The sequence below is a fragment of the Haliotis rubra genome, unplaced genomic scaffold (genome assembly GCF_003918875.1).
Source record: "Haliotis rubra isolate DU_JTF1 unplaced genomic scaffold, ASM391887v1 Scf846, whole genome shotgun sequence".
In the NCBI taxonomy this organism is placed as follows: Eukaryota; Metazoa; Mollusca; class Gastropoda; order Lepetellida; family Haliotidae; genus Haliotis; species Haliotis rubra.
The window spans coordinates 35,498-55,447 of NW_025767575.1; the positions used below are offsets into that span (position 1 = coordinate 35,498).

At 44.3% G+C, this 19,950-nt stretch overlaps 1 protein-coding gene across 2 annotated transcripts; it reads left to right on the top strand.

Annotated features, from left to right (window-relative positions):
* Window positions 1-1,119: 1,119 nt before the first annotated feature.
* Window positions 1,120-17,822, top strand: LOC124262593. Of its 2 annotated transcripts, XM_046697091.1 has the most exons (5): window positions 1,120-1,294; window positions 9,345-9,388; window positions 10,123-10,272; window positions 15,512-15,664; window positions 17,649-17,822. In XM_046697091.1, exons 1-5 carry the CDS (start codon window positions 1,135-1,137, stop codon window positions 17,769-17,771), a joined length of 630 nt encoding a protein of 209 aa, XP_046553047.1. In that variant the 5' UTR covers window positions 1,120-1,134; the 3' UTR covers window positions 17,772-17,822. The 2 variants fall into 2 exon arrangements, with proteins under 2 accessions (XP_046553047.1, XP_046553048.1); XM_046697092.1 differs by lacking the exon at window positions 10,123-10,272.
* Window positions 17,823-19,950: the final 2,128 nt, after the last annotated feature.

Here is a 19,950-nt window from a genome sequence, read left to right on the forward strand (position 1 = left end):
CGTCACAGACTCGTCACACCATCACGACCACTCGTCACACCATCACGACCACTCGTCACACCATCACGACCACTCGTCACACCATCACGACCACTCGTCACACCATCACGACCGCTCGTCACACCATCACGACCGCTCGTCACACCATCACGACCGCTCGTCACACCATCACGACCGCTCGTCACACCATCACGACCGCTCGTCACACCATCACGACCGCTCGTCACAGACTCGTCACACCATCACGACCGCTCGTCACACCATCACGACCACTCGTCACACCTTCACGACCACTCGTCACACCATCACGACCACTCGTCACACCATCACCACCACTCGTCACACCATCACGACCGCTCGTCACACCATCACGACCACTCGTCACACCATCACGACCGCTCGTCACACCATCACGACCACTCGTCACACCATCACGACCGCTCGTCACACCATCACGACCACTCGTCACACCATCACGACTATCAAGACCACTCGTCACAGACTCGTCACACCATCACGACCGCTCGTCACAGACTCGTCACACCATCACGACCACTCGTCACACCATCACGACCGCTCGTCACACTCGTCACACCTTCACGATCACTCGTCACACCATCACGACCACTCGTCTCACCATCACATCCACTATCACACCCATCACCCATCACCACACCACCACGACCTATCGTTTTATCCGAAACCACCCCTGATTTACTTTTTCGATTGAATAATAGGGGGAGGCCAGATTTCAAATTAACAATTATTTGCTTTGTATATCCCCTTGACAGGGTCAAACGTGGCCAACAATCTCCGAGTTTTCCTTTACATATTCTAATGTAAGGCAGCCATATTGGAATATTTATTTGCAGCTTAATTTACAGTTCGTCCCATTCTGCAGTCTGTCCTCGGCTGATAAACGAGAATCACTAGTCTGTAGAGTGGACGTGTTACATTAAGATGCAGGTTTTGTGGAGAATTTCTTGAGTATTTACGGTATCTTGTGTTCGTAGATTGAAAGAAGCGTACACCACATGCTAGTTTGAAGGACTGAAAACATTCGGAGAAACTGTTAACTGTGATGACGAAATCGAGGCCGGTGTCGCTATCTATGTAGTGTGTGTACGCCAGCACATGGCCTTGGTCAAGATAACACTCGCGTCACCTATGCGGTACCATTTCTTGATTGCAGGTGTGTCTTTGATAGGACCAACTTCAGGACTCTACCGGTGCACATCGACCACAATGTTGACATATACACTTGCTGCTTTCTGTGCCACTGTTCTGGTGTCAGGTAATTATACAACCAAGCACATTAGACATTAACTCTATATGTCCTATGCTACACTCTTACAGCGTTCAGTCCAGGTTCCATTCCCTACATGGGTACATTGAGTGAAGCCCATTTCTGGTGTCCGCCGCCGTGATATTGCTGAAATATTGCGGTACATTACGCTGTAAAACTAAACTCACTCACTCACACATACATTACGGGGAACCATATGTCTTTAATGAGTTTGGTAAATTCCACGACCACAGTGGTGAAAGTCATCTAAAGATCACAGCATTGCACAGTGATTTACGGCGCATTTTGTGAACCTGTAATGTATTGTCGTTTGTAAACACGTTGATCAAAGTCTCGTCCATATGTTCTTTCTCACTCGTGAACCAGCCGAATTGCGACTATGGAAAACAATAATGCAAATTTAATGACTGGACGTCAGTGATATCAAAAGTTAAAGATTTTAACATATCTCTGTAATCCTGTAACATATCCTTGTAATCCTGTAACATATCCTTGTAATCCTGTAACATATCCTTGTAATCCTGTAACATATCCCTGTAATCCTGTAACATATCCTTGTAATAATGTAACATATCCTTGTAATCCTGTAACATATCCTTGTAATCCTGTAACATATCCTTGTAATAATGTAACATATCCCTGTAATCCTGTAACATATCCTTGTAATCCTGTAACATGTCATTGTAATAATGTAACATATCCCTGTAATCCTGAAACATATCCTTGTAATCCTGTAACATATCCTTGTAATCCTGTAACACATCCTTGTAATAATGTAACATATCCCTGTAATCCTGCAACATATCCTGTAATCCTAAAACATATCCTTGTAATCCTGTAACATATCCTTGTAATAATGTAACATATCCCCGTAATCCTGTAACATATCCCTGTAATCCTGAAACATATCCTTGCAATCCTGTAACATATCCTTGTAGAAATGTAACATATCCTTGTAATCCTGTAACATATCCTTGTAATCCTGAAACATATCCCTGTAATCCTGTAACATATCCCTGTAATCCTGTCACATATCCTTGTAATCCTGCAACATATCCTTGTAATCTTGCAACATATCCTTGTAATCCTGTAACATATCCTTGTAATCCTGTAACATATCCTTGTAATCCTGCAACATATCCCTGTAATCCTGCAACATATCCCTGTAATCCTGTAACATATCCTTGTAATCCTGCAACATATCCTTGTAATCCTGCAACATATCCTTGTAATCCTGTAACATATCCTTGTAATCCTGCAACATATCCTTGTAATCCTGCAACATATCCTTGTAATCCTGTAACATATCCTTGTCATCCTGTAACATATCCTTGTAATCCTGTAACATATCCTTGTAATCCTGCAACATATCCTTGTAATCTTGCAACATATCCTTGTAATCCTGTAACATATCCTTGTAATCCTGTAACATATCCTTGTAATCCTGCAACATATCCCTGTAATCCTGTAACATATCCTTGTAATCCTGTAACATATCCTTGTAATCCTGCAACATATCCCTGTAATCCTGTCACATATCCTTGTAATCCTGCAACATATCCTTGTAATCCTGCAACATATCCTTGTAATCCTGCAACACATCCTTGTAATCCTGTAACATATCCTTGTAATCCTGTAACATATCCTTGTAATCCTGCAACATATCCCTGTAATCCTGCAACATATCCTTGTAATCCTGCAACATATCCCTGTAATCCTGCAACATATCCTTGTAATCCTGCAAGATATCCCTGTAATCCTGCAACATATCCCTGCATTCCTGTAACATATCCCCGGAATCCTGTAACGTATCCTTGCAATCCTGTAACATACACAATGCCAATATAACATGTTTTACCTGGTGTCAGATGAATACACAATACCAATACAACATGATTTACCCGTTGTCAGATGAATACACAATGTCAATATAACATGATTTACCTGGTGTCAGATGAATACACAATGCCAATATAACATGATTTACCCGTTGTCAGATGAATACACAATGCCAATATAACATGTTTTACCTGCTGTCAGATGAATACACAATGCCAATATAACATGATTTACCTGGTGTCAGATGAATACACAATGCCAATATACCATGATTTACCCGTTGTCAGATGAATACACAATGTCAATATAACATGATTTACCTGGTGTCAGATGAATACACAATGTCAATATAACATGATTTACCTGCTGTCAGATGAATACACAATACCAATAAAACATGATTTACCTTATGTCACATGAATACACAATGCCGATGTAACATGATTCACCTGCTGTCAGATATATACACAATGTCAATATAACATGATTTACCTGATGTCAGATGAATACACAATGCCAATATAACATGATTTACCTGGTGTCAGATGAATACACAATGCCAATATAACATGTTTTACCTGCTGTCAGATATATACACAATGCCAATATAACATGTTTTACCCGCTGTCAGATGAATACACAATGTCAATATAACATGATTTACCTTCTGTCAGATATATACACATTGTGAATATAACATGGTTCACCTGCTGTCAGATATATACACAATGTGAATATAACATGTTTTACCTGCTGTCAGATATATACACAATGCCAATATAACATGTTTTACCCGCTGTCAGATGAATACACAATGCCAATATAACATGTTTTACCTGCTGTCAGATGAATACACAATGCTAATTAAACATGATTTACCTGGTGTCAGATAAATACACAATGCCAATATAACATGATTTACCTGATGTCAGATGAATACACAATGCCAATATAACATGTTTTACCCGCTGTCAGATGAATACACAATGCCAATATAACATGTTTTACCTGCTGTCAGATGCATACACAATGTCAATATAACATGATTTACCTGGTGTCAGATGAATACACAATGCCAATATAACATGATTTACCCGTTGTCAGATGAATACACAATGTCAATATAACATGATTTACCTGGTGTCAGATGAATTCACAATGACAATATAACATGATTTACCTGATGTCAGATGAATACACAATACCAATATAACATGTCAGATGAATACACAATACCAATGTAACATGATTTACCAGATGTCAGATGAATACACAATGCCGATGTAACATGATTTACCTGCAGTCAGATATATACACAATGTCAATATAACATGATTTACCTGATGTCAGATGAATACACAATGCCAATATAACATGATTTACCTGCTGTCAGATGAATACACAATGCCAATATAACATGTTTTACCTGCTGTCAGATATATACACAATGCCAATATAACATGTTTTACCTGCTGTCAGATGAATACACAATGCCAATATAACACCTGTTGTCAGATGAATACACAATGCCAATATAACATGTTTTACCTGCTGTCAGATATATACACAATACCAATATAACATGATTTACCTGCTGTCAGATATATACACAATACCAATCTAACATATTTTACCTGCTGTCAGACATATACACAATACCAATATAACATGTTTTACCTGCTGTCAGATATATACACAATACCAATATAACATGTTTTACCTGCTGTCAGATATATACACAATACCAATATAACATGTCAGATGATATTTAACATGTTTTACCTGCTGTCAGATATATACACAATACCAATATAACATGTTTTACCTGCTGTCAGATATATACACAATACCAATACCAATATAACATGATTTACCTGTTGTCAGATGATATACACAATACCAATATAACATGTTTTACCTGCTGTCAGATATATACACAATACCAATATAACATGTTTTACCTGCTGTCAGATATATACACAATACCAATATAACATGTTTTACCTGCTGTCAGATATATACACAATACCAATATAACATGTTTTACCTGCTGTCAGATATATACACAATACCAATATAACATGTTTTACCTGGTGTCAGATACACTAAACGCCAAAAGAAACGTTACCCTACTTCCTTATGACAAGGGTACCTATCTTCAGCTGGAGTTGTGATGCGTGGACGTCCACTTCTTGGTCTGTCTTCGGTGACCCCAGTCTATCTGTAGCGCTGAATAAGTCTTATAACCGTGATACGGCGGCATCCGAGGGCATTGGCAACAACATTGTATGTCGACCCCTATCTGCAACATCCCAATGGCTCTTTCCCTCTCTTCAGCTGTTAATCGTGGCACATTTCTCGTACTTTCGCTATCATATCATGCATTTCTCGTACTCTCGCTATCATATCATGCATTATGAATCACTTCACAGGTGAAATCGATGCAAATACTGCTTGAATATTGCTATGTTTTGGCGATTGATATTGCTATGTGTTAACAGAAAAGGGAAACAAATGTTACTTTACAAGCAAAAATGTTAACAAAGATAATTTCAGATGTTCCAAAACACCTTTTCACAATATCAAAGACACGTTTTACTTATTTTTTGTAATGGAAATCAGCGGAAAATGTTTCAGAAGACTGAATCATACGAATGATACTTTTACAATTTTACACACTCTACAACAGTTGTTTTTGTTTTAATAGTTGACAAATGGTGACTTTAGATGTTTTATTTTTGTCTCAAAGCAGAATTTTATTTCAACCTATCTTTTTGACATCTAAATCAGTGTTATTGGTTTATTTCTGCATGGTCGAAAATAGGACAATTAAACATTTCTGAAAAAGATGCATTTCACCTAAATATTAATTCAATTGAGAATTTGTTTTCGTGATTTGCTTAAAGTGTGTTGATAAGCTTTCTTGTAAACTAATACGTTCAAACATATCTATGATAGTTTTTAAGTAATTCATAAAGTTTTGAGGGTAACGTTTCTTTTGGCGTGTAGTGTACTTGTATACATCTATGTAGGATACATGCAACATGCTGATCGCCCCCAGGTGGGTCACATGTAACCCGTGTTGTAAGGTGGGTCACATGTAACCCGTGTTGTAAGGTGGGTCACATGTAACCCGTGTTGTAAGGTGGGTCACATGTAACCCGTGTTGTAAGGTGGGTCACATGTAACCCGTGTTGTAAGGTGGGTCACATGTAACCCGTGTTGTAAGGTGGGTCACATGTAACCCGTGTTGCAAGGTGGGTCACATTGGAATAACCTTTAAGCTTGATCCGGGCCAAGTAAACCAGGTCATGTTTCTTACTGTTCAGTATTCTGCATGAGAGACTAGAACGGTGGGGCACCTGTTCAGTGTGTGATCTACACTGGGTCTCACTGCTGGATAACACTGGGGGCCGACGTGTTGAACTTTGAACGTTGTTGACCCTGATATTCGGATGTTTTGTCCACTGTTTTTTGTGCGAAGTACCATCTGTGTAGGGAGGCATTTAGAAGTTTGGGCAGTAAGGAAGGATAACACTATATGGACGAACAACTACTTTATTGCTGTGAGAGCAACGTTTCGGTGTAGGTTCTAACACCGTTATCAAGCAAGTAGTTCATCCATATATTGTTATCCTTCCTTGTTTTGCCTAATACGACAATTTTCTGAGACACGTCATCTTTAGTGGGCAGCAAGTTTAACAGGTGTCAGTGCTATTAGGCGGAGGTTTCATCAAGTGACTGTGTTGGGCAGCAGTTAAATTTGTACAGTGTTTAAAGCAGTATTTGTAACGGGTATATCACGTTCATAGTATCCTGAATATACACAACATAAATAATGCAACCTTACCGTACATGTATATTGAAATATGTAGTTTTACATGAAGCTCTACTACCAACCAAACTTGCGCTACCAGTACAGAGGGATAGGGTTATGACTGTCAAATGTGCGGGTGAAATCTTAGACACTATAGGACATACGTTCTGTACAAATGTTCTACATACACTGTTATATGTAACTAGAAAAGATATGTATTTTTGTTAATAACCCTGCTTTAATAATTAATATAATTTATTACAAAGTGATTGTTTGTATTCATTACTGATTAATGGATTATACCATTACAGACTGGGGTAATCAGTATGCTAAAGTGTGTGCAGTCAACCAGAAATGTTGTTGTTATAAGCTGTGGAAGTTTTGGGAGGATACCTTTGTAACAACTGGCATCTGCTCCAGCGCCAGCTCCAGCTTCAGCTCATGCCATCATCTCCAGTTATTCCTATCAGCACCTATTTGGTATCCCGTCATAAACAGTTGGCTTCACTCTTCATCTCATTTGCATTCCCATATTTTGTTCTTGCTAATTCCTATCACATATATACACATGGACAAAAAGCATTGCAACACCCCGTATTTTTCATAGTACCAATATGCAACCATAGCACAGGAACATATTTCCAACCTTCGGTTTAGCTGTCTGGTGGATTTGGCCCTGGAGTAATAACGAATGGCAAATCAAAACGCAAAAAGGATGAAAAAAAAATTTAGGCAGAGAAGCAAACATCGAAAAATGTATACTCATTTTGTAGTGCTGATAACTATGGTCGTATGTTTTTAACAAGTGCGGTCATTTTCAAGATTCTGGAGTACAATCTTCAAACATTCACATGAGTGTCACTAACCGAGCACAATGTCAATATCTGGCGAAACCAACTGCAATAACATCCCTGACCTTACTCTTCTTTGACTGTCTTATACGTTGTATTTGACGTTGAGGTATTGTGTTCCATATTTGATGGACGGCTTGTTCCAATACAATATGAGTTTGTCCTGGAGGATGTCTCTGGCGTATTGTGCGATCAATAATATCCCAAACCTGTTCTATGGGATTGAGATCTGGATTCCTAGCGGGCCAAGTTAGAGTTGCTAGCGCGTCTTCACGTATGATATAACATCACCAACGGCACGTGCACGATGCGGCCTACCATTGTCGTCCTCATCTTCAGAAGATGGTCATCGATTGTGTCTGATTGTCACAAGGTCAGGGCGGTGGGGTAGCCTAGTGGTTAAAGCGTCGGCTCGTCACGCCGAAGACCCGGGTTCGATTCCCTACATGGGTACACTGTGTGAAGCCCATTTCTGGTGTCCCCGGCCGTGATATTGCTGGAATATTGCTAAAAGTGGCGTAAAACTAAACTCAGTCAGTCAGTCAGTCAGTCAGTCACAAGGTCAGGTTTACAGTCATGTGAATGAACTTTCTTCCGACCAGGCGACCTTTCCCCATGACGTCAAATTCCTGTTGTCCATTGACACCAAGCTGGCGTTGTTGCTTTGTGCTCTGGGGATAACATGGAACGTCTGGCTCCATACCCTGTCGACTGGAGACGATTTCTGTTGGGCAAACGACGATTTGGAAGCCACACTTTGTTTAAAACGCTAGTTAACATGAACGGATGAAGTCTTGTGATTCTGAGAAGAGCTGTATCCTCCCCAGAAGTCGTCACGTGTGGTCGACCTGAACGTTGGCGGAGTTTGCTTTGACGTCATTAGTTTGCTGGTGTTTTCTGGACCATCGGCTGATAGTCGATGGATGACAACCAGCATCTTCTCCAATAATCCTCAGTAACATTCCACACACCAATAACTTGCCATCTTTGACCCGCTTTCAGCTGAGGAGGCTCCATATTTCCTTATCAACAACGAAATCAATTTTTTCCCAAGTTATCGAGTTGTAGGGAAAGTGTACTGAAACTTAATTTGCTAAATGACGAGTACACAAATAATTATTGAACAAAGGTCAACATAATCCAACCAACACACCTAATTATCACATGACTATATATGGCAAAATGGGGTTTAGTACAATAGGTCTTTCAATACTCTGTATACATTTACTTGTAAGGATTTATTTCGAAACGTCGCATCGAAACAGAATGAAGACAGTTTGCCTGCATGGAATAGCGATACATTATATCAACAATGAATGTTGCCTGTGATGCAACAGCTATACTGACATACTAATAAAGCAAGATGTGTTATGGATGACAACTGTTTTATTATATATGATGCTACGTTTCGGTGTAGACTCTTATACTGTTGCTTCACATCCATTAAGTATCTTACTTTCGTATTACTCACCAACTTCTATAATGCCAATCAAAGAGCTATATTGACATATGTTCGTGTTTATGTCTTCAGTTACGGAAGCGGCAGATCCCGCTAGTCTCACAGATTTGATAAAGGTAAGTACACTGACGGGTTTGGGCGACCAACAGCTGACAGTATGTTATGTGGGCGTATTGGAGGTGATCGTGATCGTGGAGGTGGGTGTGGAGGTGGAGGCGCATCGTACCACTTATTACGACCTCAGATACTACACAGATTCAGCAATATCTTATCTCATAACTTTATTTACTGTGACATAATTTTCGTGCGTGTTATAAAGTGGACACTGTTTTGGGAACCGTTCCAGTGATATAGCTATAACCATGACGCATGCCTGTTCCAGTGATATAGCTATAACCATGACGCATGCCTGTTCCAGTGATATAGCTATAACCATGACGCATGCCTGTTCCAGTGATATAGCTATAACCATGACGCATGCCTGTTCCAGTGATATAGCTTTAACCATGACGCATGCCTGTTCCAGTGATATAGCTATAACCATGACGCATGCCTGTTCCAGTGATATAGCTATAACCATGACGCATGCCTGTTCCAGTGATATAGCTATAACCATGACGCATGCCTGTTCCAGTGATATAGCTTTAACCATGACGCATGCCTGTTCCAGTGATATAGCTATAACCATGACGCATGCCTGTTCCAGTGATATAGCTATAACCATGACGCATGCCTGTTCCAGTGATATAGCTATAACCATGACGCATGCCTGTTCCAGTGATATAGCTTTAACCATGACGCATGCCTGTTCCAGTGATATAGCTATAACCATGACGCATGCCTGTTGCAGCTTCAGATGCCCTGCCCTATATTTGACTGCATGTACATCGCGTGTCCGAGCGGTCAGTATAAAACTAATTATGTCACGCTGAACGGCCGCAAGTGTCCATCATGCCAGACATGCGTTGCGACATCGTCAATAACAGCCAGGAAAATATCGGTAAGATTATAAGGTGATTAATGTTGGAACATGGGCGGCCAGAGCCCGGGTGAAAAAAGCCATCTTAGAGAAACGATTATCGTATGACAGTCGTACAATATGGCAGGTAACCTGCCATATTGTACGACTGTCATACGATAATCGATTGTCTTAACATTTTTTTACGATTATCGTCGTATGCAGCTGCCATTTTATGTCCTACGATTGTCGTAAGCCAATCGGAAAGTAAGCTTTTTAAGACCGTTACGATTGTCTTAGCTCAGAGATCGATCAGGCTGTCAGGAGATCGATCAGGCTGTCAGGAGATCGATCGGGCTGTCCGCAGGCAACACACACTGGCTCCCTGTACACTGGGGAGCAGCCAGTCAGAGAGTTTAACGTCCTACACCCTGTACACTGGGGAGCAGCCAGTCAGAGAGTGTAACGTCCTACACCCTGTACACTGGGGAGCAGCCAGTCAGAGAGTGTAACGTCCTACACCCTGTACACTGGGGAGCAGCCAGTCAGAGAGTGTAACGTCCTACATCCTGTACTCTGGGGAGCAGCCAGTCAGAGAGTGTCACGTCCTACACCCTGTACTCTGGGGAGCAGCCAGTCAGAGAGTTTAACGTCCTTCACCCTGTACACTGGGGAGCAGCCAGTCAGAGAGTGTAACGTCCTACACCCTGTACACTGGGGAGCAGCCAGTCAGAGAGTGTAACGTCCTACACCCTGTACACTGGGGAGCAGCCAGTCAGAGAGTGTAACGTCCTACACCCTGTACACTGGGGAGCAGCCAGTCAGAGAGTGTAACGTCCTACACCCTGTACACTGGGGAGCAGCCAGTCAGAGAGTGTAACGACCTACACCCTGTACACTGGGGAGCAGCCAGTCAGAGAGCGTAACGTCCTACACCCTGTACTCTGGGGAGCAGCCAGTCAGAGAGTGTAACGTCCTACACCCTGTACACTGGGGAGCAACCAGTGAGAGAGTGTAACGTCCTAAACCCTGTACACTGGGGAGCAGCCAGTCAGAGAGTGTAACGTCCTACACCCTGTACTCTGGGGAGCATCCAGTGAGAGAGTGTAACGTCCTACACCCTGTACTCTGGGGAGCAGCCAGTGAGAGAGTGTAACGTCCTACACCCTGTACTCTGGGGAGCAGCCAGTGAGAGAGTGTAACGTCCTACACCCTGTACACCTGGGAGCAGCCAGTCAGAGAGTGTAACGTCCTACACCCTGTACTCTGGGGAGCAGCCAGTCAGTGTAACGTACACCCTGTACTCTGGGGAGCAGCCAGTGAGAGAGTGTAACGTCCTACACCCTGTACACTGGGGAGCAGCCAGTCAGAGAGTGTAACGTCCTACACCCTGTACTCTGGGGAGCATCCAGTCAGAGAGTGTAACGTGGCTCCCTGTACACTGGGGAGCAGCCAGTCAGAGAGTGTAACGTCCTACACCCTGTAAACTGGGGAGCAGCCAGTGAGAGAGTGTAACGTCCTACACCCTGTACACTGGGGAGCAGCCAGTCAGAGAGTGTAACGTCCTACACCCTGCACATTAGGGAGCAGCCAGTCAGAGAGTGTAACGTCCTACACCCTGCACATTAGGGAGCAGCCAGTCAGAGAGTGTAACGTCCCACACCCTGTACACTGGGGAGCAGCCAGTCAGAGAGCGTAACGTCCTACACCCTGTACACTGGGGAGCAGCCAGTCAGAGAGTGTAACGTCCTACACCATGTACCCTGGGGAGCAGCCAGTGAGAGAGTGTAACGTCCTACACCCTGTACACTGGGGAGCAGCCAGTCAGAGAGTGTAACGTCCTACACCCTGTACACTGGGGAGCAGCCAGTCAGAGAGTGTAACGTCCTACGCCCTGTACACTCGGGAGCAGCCAGTGAGAGAGTGTAACGCCCTACACCCTGTACTCTGGGGAGGAGCCAGTGAGAGAGTGTAACGTCCTACACCCTGTACACTGGGGAGCAGCCAGTCAGAGAGTGTAACGTCCTACACCCTGTACACTGGGGAGCAGCCAGTCAGAGAGCGTAACGTCCTACACCCTGTACTCTGGGGAGCAGCCAGTCAGAGAGTGTAACGTCCTACACCCTGTACACTGGGGAGCAGCCAGTGAGAGAGTGTAACGTCCTACACCCTGTACACACTGGGGGGAGCAGCCAGTGAGAGAGTGTAACGTCCTACACCCTGTACTCTGGGGAGCATCCAGTGAGAGAGCGTAACGTCCTACACCCTGTACTCTGGAGAGCAGCCAGTCAGAGAGTGTAACGTCCTACACCCTGTACTCTGGGGAGCAGCCAGTGAGAGAGTGTAACGTCCTACACCCTGTACACTGGGGAGCAGCCAGTCAGAGAGTGTAACGTCCTACACCCTGTACTCTGGGGAGCAGCCAGTCAGAGAGTGTAACGTCCTACACCCTGTATTCTGGGGAGCAGCCAGTGAGACAGTGTAACGTCCTACACCCTGTACTCTGGGGAGCATCCAGTCAGAGAGTGTAACGTGGCTCCCTGTACACTGGGCAGCAGCCAGTCAGAGAGTGTAACGTCCTACACCCTGTACACTGGGGAGCAGCCAGTCAGAGAGTGTAACGTCCTACACCCTGTACACTGGGGAGCAGCCAGTCAGAGAGTGTAACGTCCGACACCCTGCACATTAGGGAGCAGCCAGTCAGAGAGTGTAACGTCCCACACCCTGCACATTAGGGAGCAGCCAGTCAGAGAGTGTAACGTCCCACACCCTGTACACTGGGGAGCAGCCAGTCAGAGAGTGTAACGTCCTACACCCTGTACACTGGGGAGCAGCCAGTGAGAGAGCGTAACGTCCTACACCCTGTACTCTGGGGAGCAGCCAGTCAGAGAGTGTAACGTCCTACACCCTGTACACTCGGGAGCAGCCAGTGAGAGAGTGTAACGTCCTAAACCCTGTACACTGGGGAGCAGCCAGTGAGAGAGTGTAACGTCCTACGCCCTGTACTCTGGGGAGCATCCAGTGAGAGAGTGTAACGTCCTACACCCTGTACTCTGGAGAGCAGCCAGTCAGAGAGTGTAACGTCCTACACCCTGTACTCTGGGGAGCAGCCAGTGAAAGAGTGTAACGTCCTACACCCTGTACACTGGGGAGCAGCCAGTCAGAGAGTGTAACGTCCCACACCCTGTACTCTGGGGAGCAGCCAGTCAGAGAGTGTAACGTCCTACACCCTGTACTCTGGGGAGCAGCCAGTGAGAGAGTGTAACGTCCTACACCCTGTACACTGGGGAGCAGCCAGTCAGAGAGTGTAACGTCCTACACCCTGTACACTGGGGAGCAGCCAGTCAGAGAGTGTAACGTCCCACGCCCTGTACACTCGGGAGCAGCCAGTGAGAGAGTGTAACGCCCTACACCCTGTACTCTGGGGAGGAGCCAGTGAGAGAGTGTAACGTCCTACACCCTGTACACTGGGGAGCAGCCAGTCAGAGAGTGTAACGTCCTACACCCTGTACACTGGGGAGCAGCCAGTCAGAGAGCGTAACGTCCTACACCCTGTACTCTGGGGAGCAGCCAGTCAGAGAGTGTAACGTCCTACACCCTGTACACTGGGGAGCAGCCAGTGAGAGAGTGTAACGTCCTACACCCTGTACACTGGGGAGCAGCCAGTGAGAGAGTGTAACGTCCTACACCCTGTACTCTGGGGAGCATCCAGTGAGAGAGCGTAACGTCCTACACCCTGTACTCTGGAGAGCAGCCAGTCAGAGAGTGTAACGTCCTACACCCTGTACTCTGGGGAGCAGCCAGTGAGAGAGTGTAACGTCCTACACCCTGTACACTGGGGAGCAGCCAGTCAGAGAGTGTAACGTCCTACACCCTGTACTCTGGGGAGCAGCCAGTCAGAGAGTGTAACGTCCTACACCCTGTATTCTGGGGAGCAGCCAGTGAGACAGTGTAACGTCCTACACCCTGTACTCTGGGGAGCATCCAGTCAGAGAGTGTAACGTGGCTCCCTGTACACTGGGCAGCAGCCAGTCAGAGAGTGTAACGTCCTACACCCTGTACACTGGGGAGCAGCCAGTCAGAGAGTGTAACGTCCTACACCCTGTACTCTGGGGAGCAGCCAGTCAGAGAGTGTAACGTCCGACACCCTGCACATTAGGGAGCAGCCAGTCAGAGAGTGTAACGTCCGACACCCTGCACATTAGGGAGCAGCCAGTCAGAGAGTGTAACGTCCCACACCCTGTACACTGGGGAGCAGCCAGTCAGAGAGTGTAACGTCCTACACCCTGTACACTGGGGAGCAGCCAGTCAGAGAGCGTAACGTCCTACACCCTGTACTCTGGGGAGCAGCCAGTCAGAGAGTGTAACGTCCTACACCCTGTACACTCGGGAGCAGCCAGTGAGAGAGAGTGTAACGTCCTAAACCCTGTACACTGGGGAGCAGCCAGTGAGAGAGTGTAACGTCCTACGCCCTGTACTCTGGGGAGCATCCAGTGAGAGAGTGTAACGTCCTACACCCTGTACTCTGGAGAGCAGCCAGTCAGAGAGTGTAACGTCCTACACCCTGTACTCTGGGGAGCAGCCAGTGAAAGAGTGTAACGTCCTACACCCTGTACACTGGGGAGCAGCCAGTCAGAGAGTGTAACGTCCCACACCCTGTACTCTGGGGAGCAGCCAGTCAGAGAGTGTAACGTCCTACACCCTGTACTCTGGGGAGCAGCCAGTGAGAGAGTGTAACGTCCTACACCCTGTACACTGGGGAGCAGCCAGTCAGAGAGTGTAACGTCCCACACCCTGTACTCTGGGGAGCAGCCAGTCAGAGAGTGTAACGTCCTACACCCTGTACACTGGGCAGCAGCCAGTCAGAGAGTGTAACGTCCTACAGCCTGTACACTGGGGAGCAGCCAGTCAGAGAGTGTAACGTCCTACACCCTGTACTCTGGGGAGCAGCCAGTCAGAGAGTGTAACGTCCCACAGTCAGACAGCCTATAAGAGAAGCAGTTCAGGAAAATATCGAAGTAGAGCTGAAGTTCATACAGTTTAAGTGAACATTTGTGTAGGACTTGTAATGGATGTATGTTGTGCATTATAGTAGAGCCACAGAAAACTTGCAAAACAAATACATTCATAACACGAATGCCAATCGGAGAAGACAAATAAAAGTGAATTTAAACTCCGAAAGGTTAAAGAGTTATTAAAGACGCAATGCAAAATATATACTTCTGCAGAAAGCAAATCCCGACCATATTAAATCCCTCACTCACTCTATCTTACACTTCAGCCAAATATGCTGCCGTGTCCTATTTTCGAGTGCAAGTTCTGCCCAAGTGGACGCTACACGCCAAACTACGTCACCGTGAATGGTCAGTCTTGTCCGACCTGCGGCACTTGTGAGGACATCCTCTCCATCGCGGGCAGGGAAACACAGGAAACGGTAAATGTTGACACGTGATGGCACTGTACTGACGTCATAGCACTAAATCTAGCTGAGTATCTATACGTTACACCCTGACGTACCCAGAGGTAAGTTCCATGATGTGAAGATGGAGGTGGAGCTCCATACCTGTTGTACACCTACACGTGTGCATCCTATACATGACAGGTATTTAGTCAGTATTGTCACATCAGCAGGGCACTCATTATCATTGTTACATTCGAACTTTCAAGGAATTTATAGACCACGCCCCGATTTCTCAAAACAAACTTAAGTCTGAGTTTTGAGTAAAAGTTAGAGATTTTACTCAAATTTCAGAAAATGCATTTCAAAGAATTAACTGAAATCGACATTAAACCCAAACATAGTATACAATTTGACTTTGGTGGATAGATTTCTTAAGTTGTTTGGGATATTTTATTCTAAAAAAGCAGTTGAGTTAAAATTCAGCTGTTTCAAATTGTCAAACACAATTTGAAATTTGAGTAAAAACCTTAGTTTGTTTCGAAGTCGGGGCCAGAACACATGGGAACAGAATACTGTGGAGGCTGCCATCTTGTTTCTTACAAATTGGGATTGGTATGCGAAAGATTAAAACTAAAACGGAACAACATTAATCTGTAGGTCTAGTATCCTTCATAACATTGAATGTGTGAACGTATGTAGCAGTAATTGAACAAAACAATAATTGGATTCAATCTTCAGTATTGGCGTAGTTGTAGTGACAGAAGATTACTTGTCTCTCAGCTTTTAAAGGAACAGGATTGACTTGTGTCATTAGTACACGTGTCAATTGCTATGCTATTCTGAGCTCCTTGCCTCCGAACAATGTGTATGTACTGTCTGACAAGGTTGGCACATATGCAGGTTGTATGAGTGAGTTAGTACAGCTGTGACGTCACTTCTTCAGTGTTTCAGCTGTATCGTGACTGAACCAAGTTATCCGTTCGGCTGTATACAACATGTCGATGGTTGGCTGTATTATAACTCATCCCAGAATTCTATGTAAAAAACCCGCACGAGAGCTTCAATTAGATGTAGCTTTGACATGACAACAATACTCTTATATATATCCATGTGTCCTGCTGTATATATTCATGTGTCCTGTTGTATATATCCACGTGCCCTTCTGTATATATCCATGTGCCCTACTGTATATATCCATGTGCCCTGTTGTATATATCCATGTCCTGTTGTATATATCCATGTGACCTGCTGTATATATCCATGTGCCCTGCTTTATATATCCATGTGCCCTGTTGTATATATCCATGTGTCCTGCTGTATATATCCATGTGCCCTGTTGTATATATTCATGTGTCCTGTTGTATATATCCACGTGCCCTTCTGTATATATCCATGTGCCCTACTGTATATATCCATGTGCCCTGTTGTATATATCCATGTGTCCTGTTGTATATATCCATGTGCCCTGCTGTATATATCCATGTGTCCTGCTGTATATATCCATGTGCCCTGCTGTATATATCCATGTGCCCTGCTGTATATATCCATGTGCCCTGCTGTATAAATTCATATGTCCTGCTGTATATATCCATATTTCCTGTTGCATAGATCCACATGTCCTGTATATATCATGTACCCTGCTGTACATATCCATGTGCCCTGCTGTATATATCCACGTTCCCTGTTGTATATATCAGCGTGCCCTGTTGTATATATCCACGTGCCCTGTTGTATATATCCATATGTCCTGTTGTATATATCCACGTTCCCTGTTGAATATATCCATGTGCCCTGCTGTATATATCCACGTTCCCTGTTGTATATATCCACGTTCCCTGTTGTATATATCCATGTGCCCTGCTGAATATATCCATGTGTCCTGTTGTATATATCCATGTGTACTGCTGTATATATCCATGTGTACTGCTGTATATATCCATGTGTACTGCTGTACATATCCACGTGCTTTGCTGTACATAGCCATGTCCTCTGCTGTACATATCCATGTGTTGTGCAGGATACAGAGTGCCCAGCCCCCATGTGCGCGCCGACCAATGAGTGTGACCAGGCGGACCTCGTTGTCAGCTACTTCGACTTCAACGGCAAAGAATGTCCCGGATGTAAATCGTGCCCGATGTAAAGTTGGATACAGATACATGTTCGACACACAAATACAATATAAGTACATATGTATGATCGAACTGTTGTCATTAAAACCAATACATAATACATGACAGTGACGGATCTGTTGCCTTAAGTCAGCTGTACAATATATACTCTGCCAAATAAGAAACATGAATGCATGAATGTATGTATGATATACATAATGAACAGAAGTTGGCAGAAGTCATTGTAAAAGGCCGAGGCATGGATGAAACAATCGAATGTCAAGGTGAAGGTCACCCATGTCTTGTGCGGGACCATGAGAGTCTTGGCATCGTCGCCCCATGGAACTAGTCGGATTACGAATTGTGGCATGAGGAATGTTCACCCACTCTACTGGCAGTGATTCTGCAAACTGCTGGAGGTTCCGCGGCCGTTGGTGACATGATCGCAGAAACTTTGAGGGCCATGGCAGTACTTGGATGTTGTGGGTCCTTGACTAGGTCACTGTTTGCCGTGTGAGGTCAAGCACTGTTGTGTTGAAAAATGACGTTTGTTTGTCGCATAATGTGGCCGAAGAATTTCATCTGTGTAACGCTGTGCCGTTTCAAATGCTATGGATGTGTACCAAGTTAGTTCTACTGGCATGGGAGATGGCGCCCCACATCATTTCTCTACCGCCACCAAACCTGTCCACTTGCTGTATCAAGTGTCGAGCATAACGTTGCCAACGACGTATGTCTGTACGCTGACGGTTCCTCACAGTCTGGGCTGAAATCCTAGTATTCCAGTAGGTGTAGAGGTGGCCGTGGTGAGTCTATCCTGTAACTGGCGAACCCATATGAATGCTGCATTTGTCTGACACGAGGTCGATCAGATCTGTGTAGGTCTTGTGTTCACCCCTGCGTCGGATGGCGTTTCCATAGTCCTGTAATGGTTCCTGACGATACGTGGAGAAACCTGGCTACGACCGAAGCCGATTCGCCTGTCTGCGTCGGTCGATGGCGTTGTTGCGTTGAGCCTTTGTCAGTCGTGGCATGTTTTCACTTTACACTTCTGCACAAACAAACATCCGTAGTTTTCATAGCACAACAAATCATGTTGCACGTTCGTTTCATGCTGGTGTTTGGTCGCGACGATCCCACGTGGTTGTGTTTTACTTCCTGGCCGGGCAGATCACTCCCGGACATGAGGAGTTTATACTTCACACCGTTGACCAGGAAGCCTGCAGGGGTAATGGAGGCGAAGAACGATTTTGATTTGCCAGGAGCGGCGCTTAAAATGTTGAAGTAGATATATTGTACGTGAGTAAATATTAAATATGAGGTTGGAAATCTGAGAGCACAACTCTGTGAGCAAATGGCCGTCTACCTGTGAGGGAGGCGATATTTTATTTTGATATTAAAATGTTTTTCTAACCGAAGCGAGGGAAGTACGTTGCCAACCTTTGCTTGCTTCGTTCGCATATAGAAAGACTGGTCATTCTTTTCTCTGTGCTGCGCAACCCTATTTGCGCTACAGTTTGCCTGTGGTTGAATCATGGATAGGTCGTCTTAAATAGCTTGTCTCTCAGTACAACGAATGAAAACCACGCGTCAGCCTTACCATCTGTAGTATCTTCATGGGCTCTCTTGTTGACACACACAAGGGACAACACGACATGCGAGTAGTTCCAATCACCCGCTTTATTCTGACGTAGCACACAAGTCACGTGATCCACATAAAGTTATCACGGAGATAATATAGGCTGTGCAACTCATTGAGAATACTACAGTCCTCCCACAGTTAGTACTGAAAATACCAATTATTTTCAAATATTAAGTTTGAAAATATTAAAATCTACCACCATTCAAACACGTAATAAATAATATGATTCAACAAATAAATATAACATCAAACATATCCCACTTTCACAATTACACAAGTCACCATAATGATAAATCATAATGACTTACCGGTAATATAGAATATTTAAATGTTCATTTCTTTACATAGTCTCAAATAGAGAGATCTTCTTAAACAAGCAGTATTTGCTGATTGTGTAGCAGATCCACTCAGTTCATTTTCTTCTTCAGGTTCAGTCACATTAGTACTGAGATCTACAGCTAAATCAGCACACACGTTATCTTGTTGAACAGTAGAGTTCTCTGTAGGTACTGAAGTTGCTTGTACTTGTGACTCAGTTCTGTCTAATACCAAATTTCTCGGAATCATAT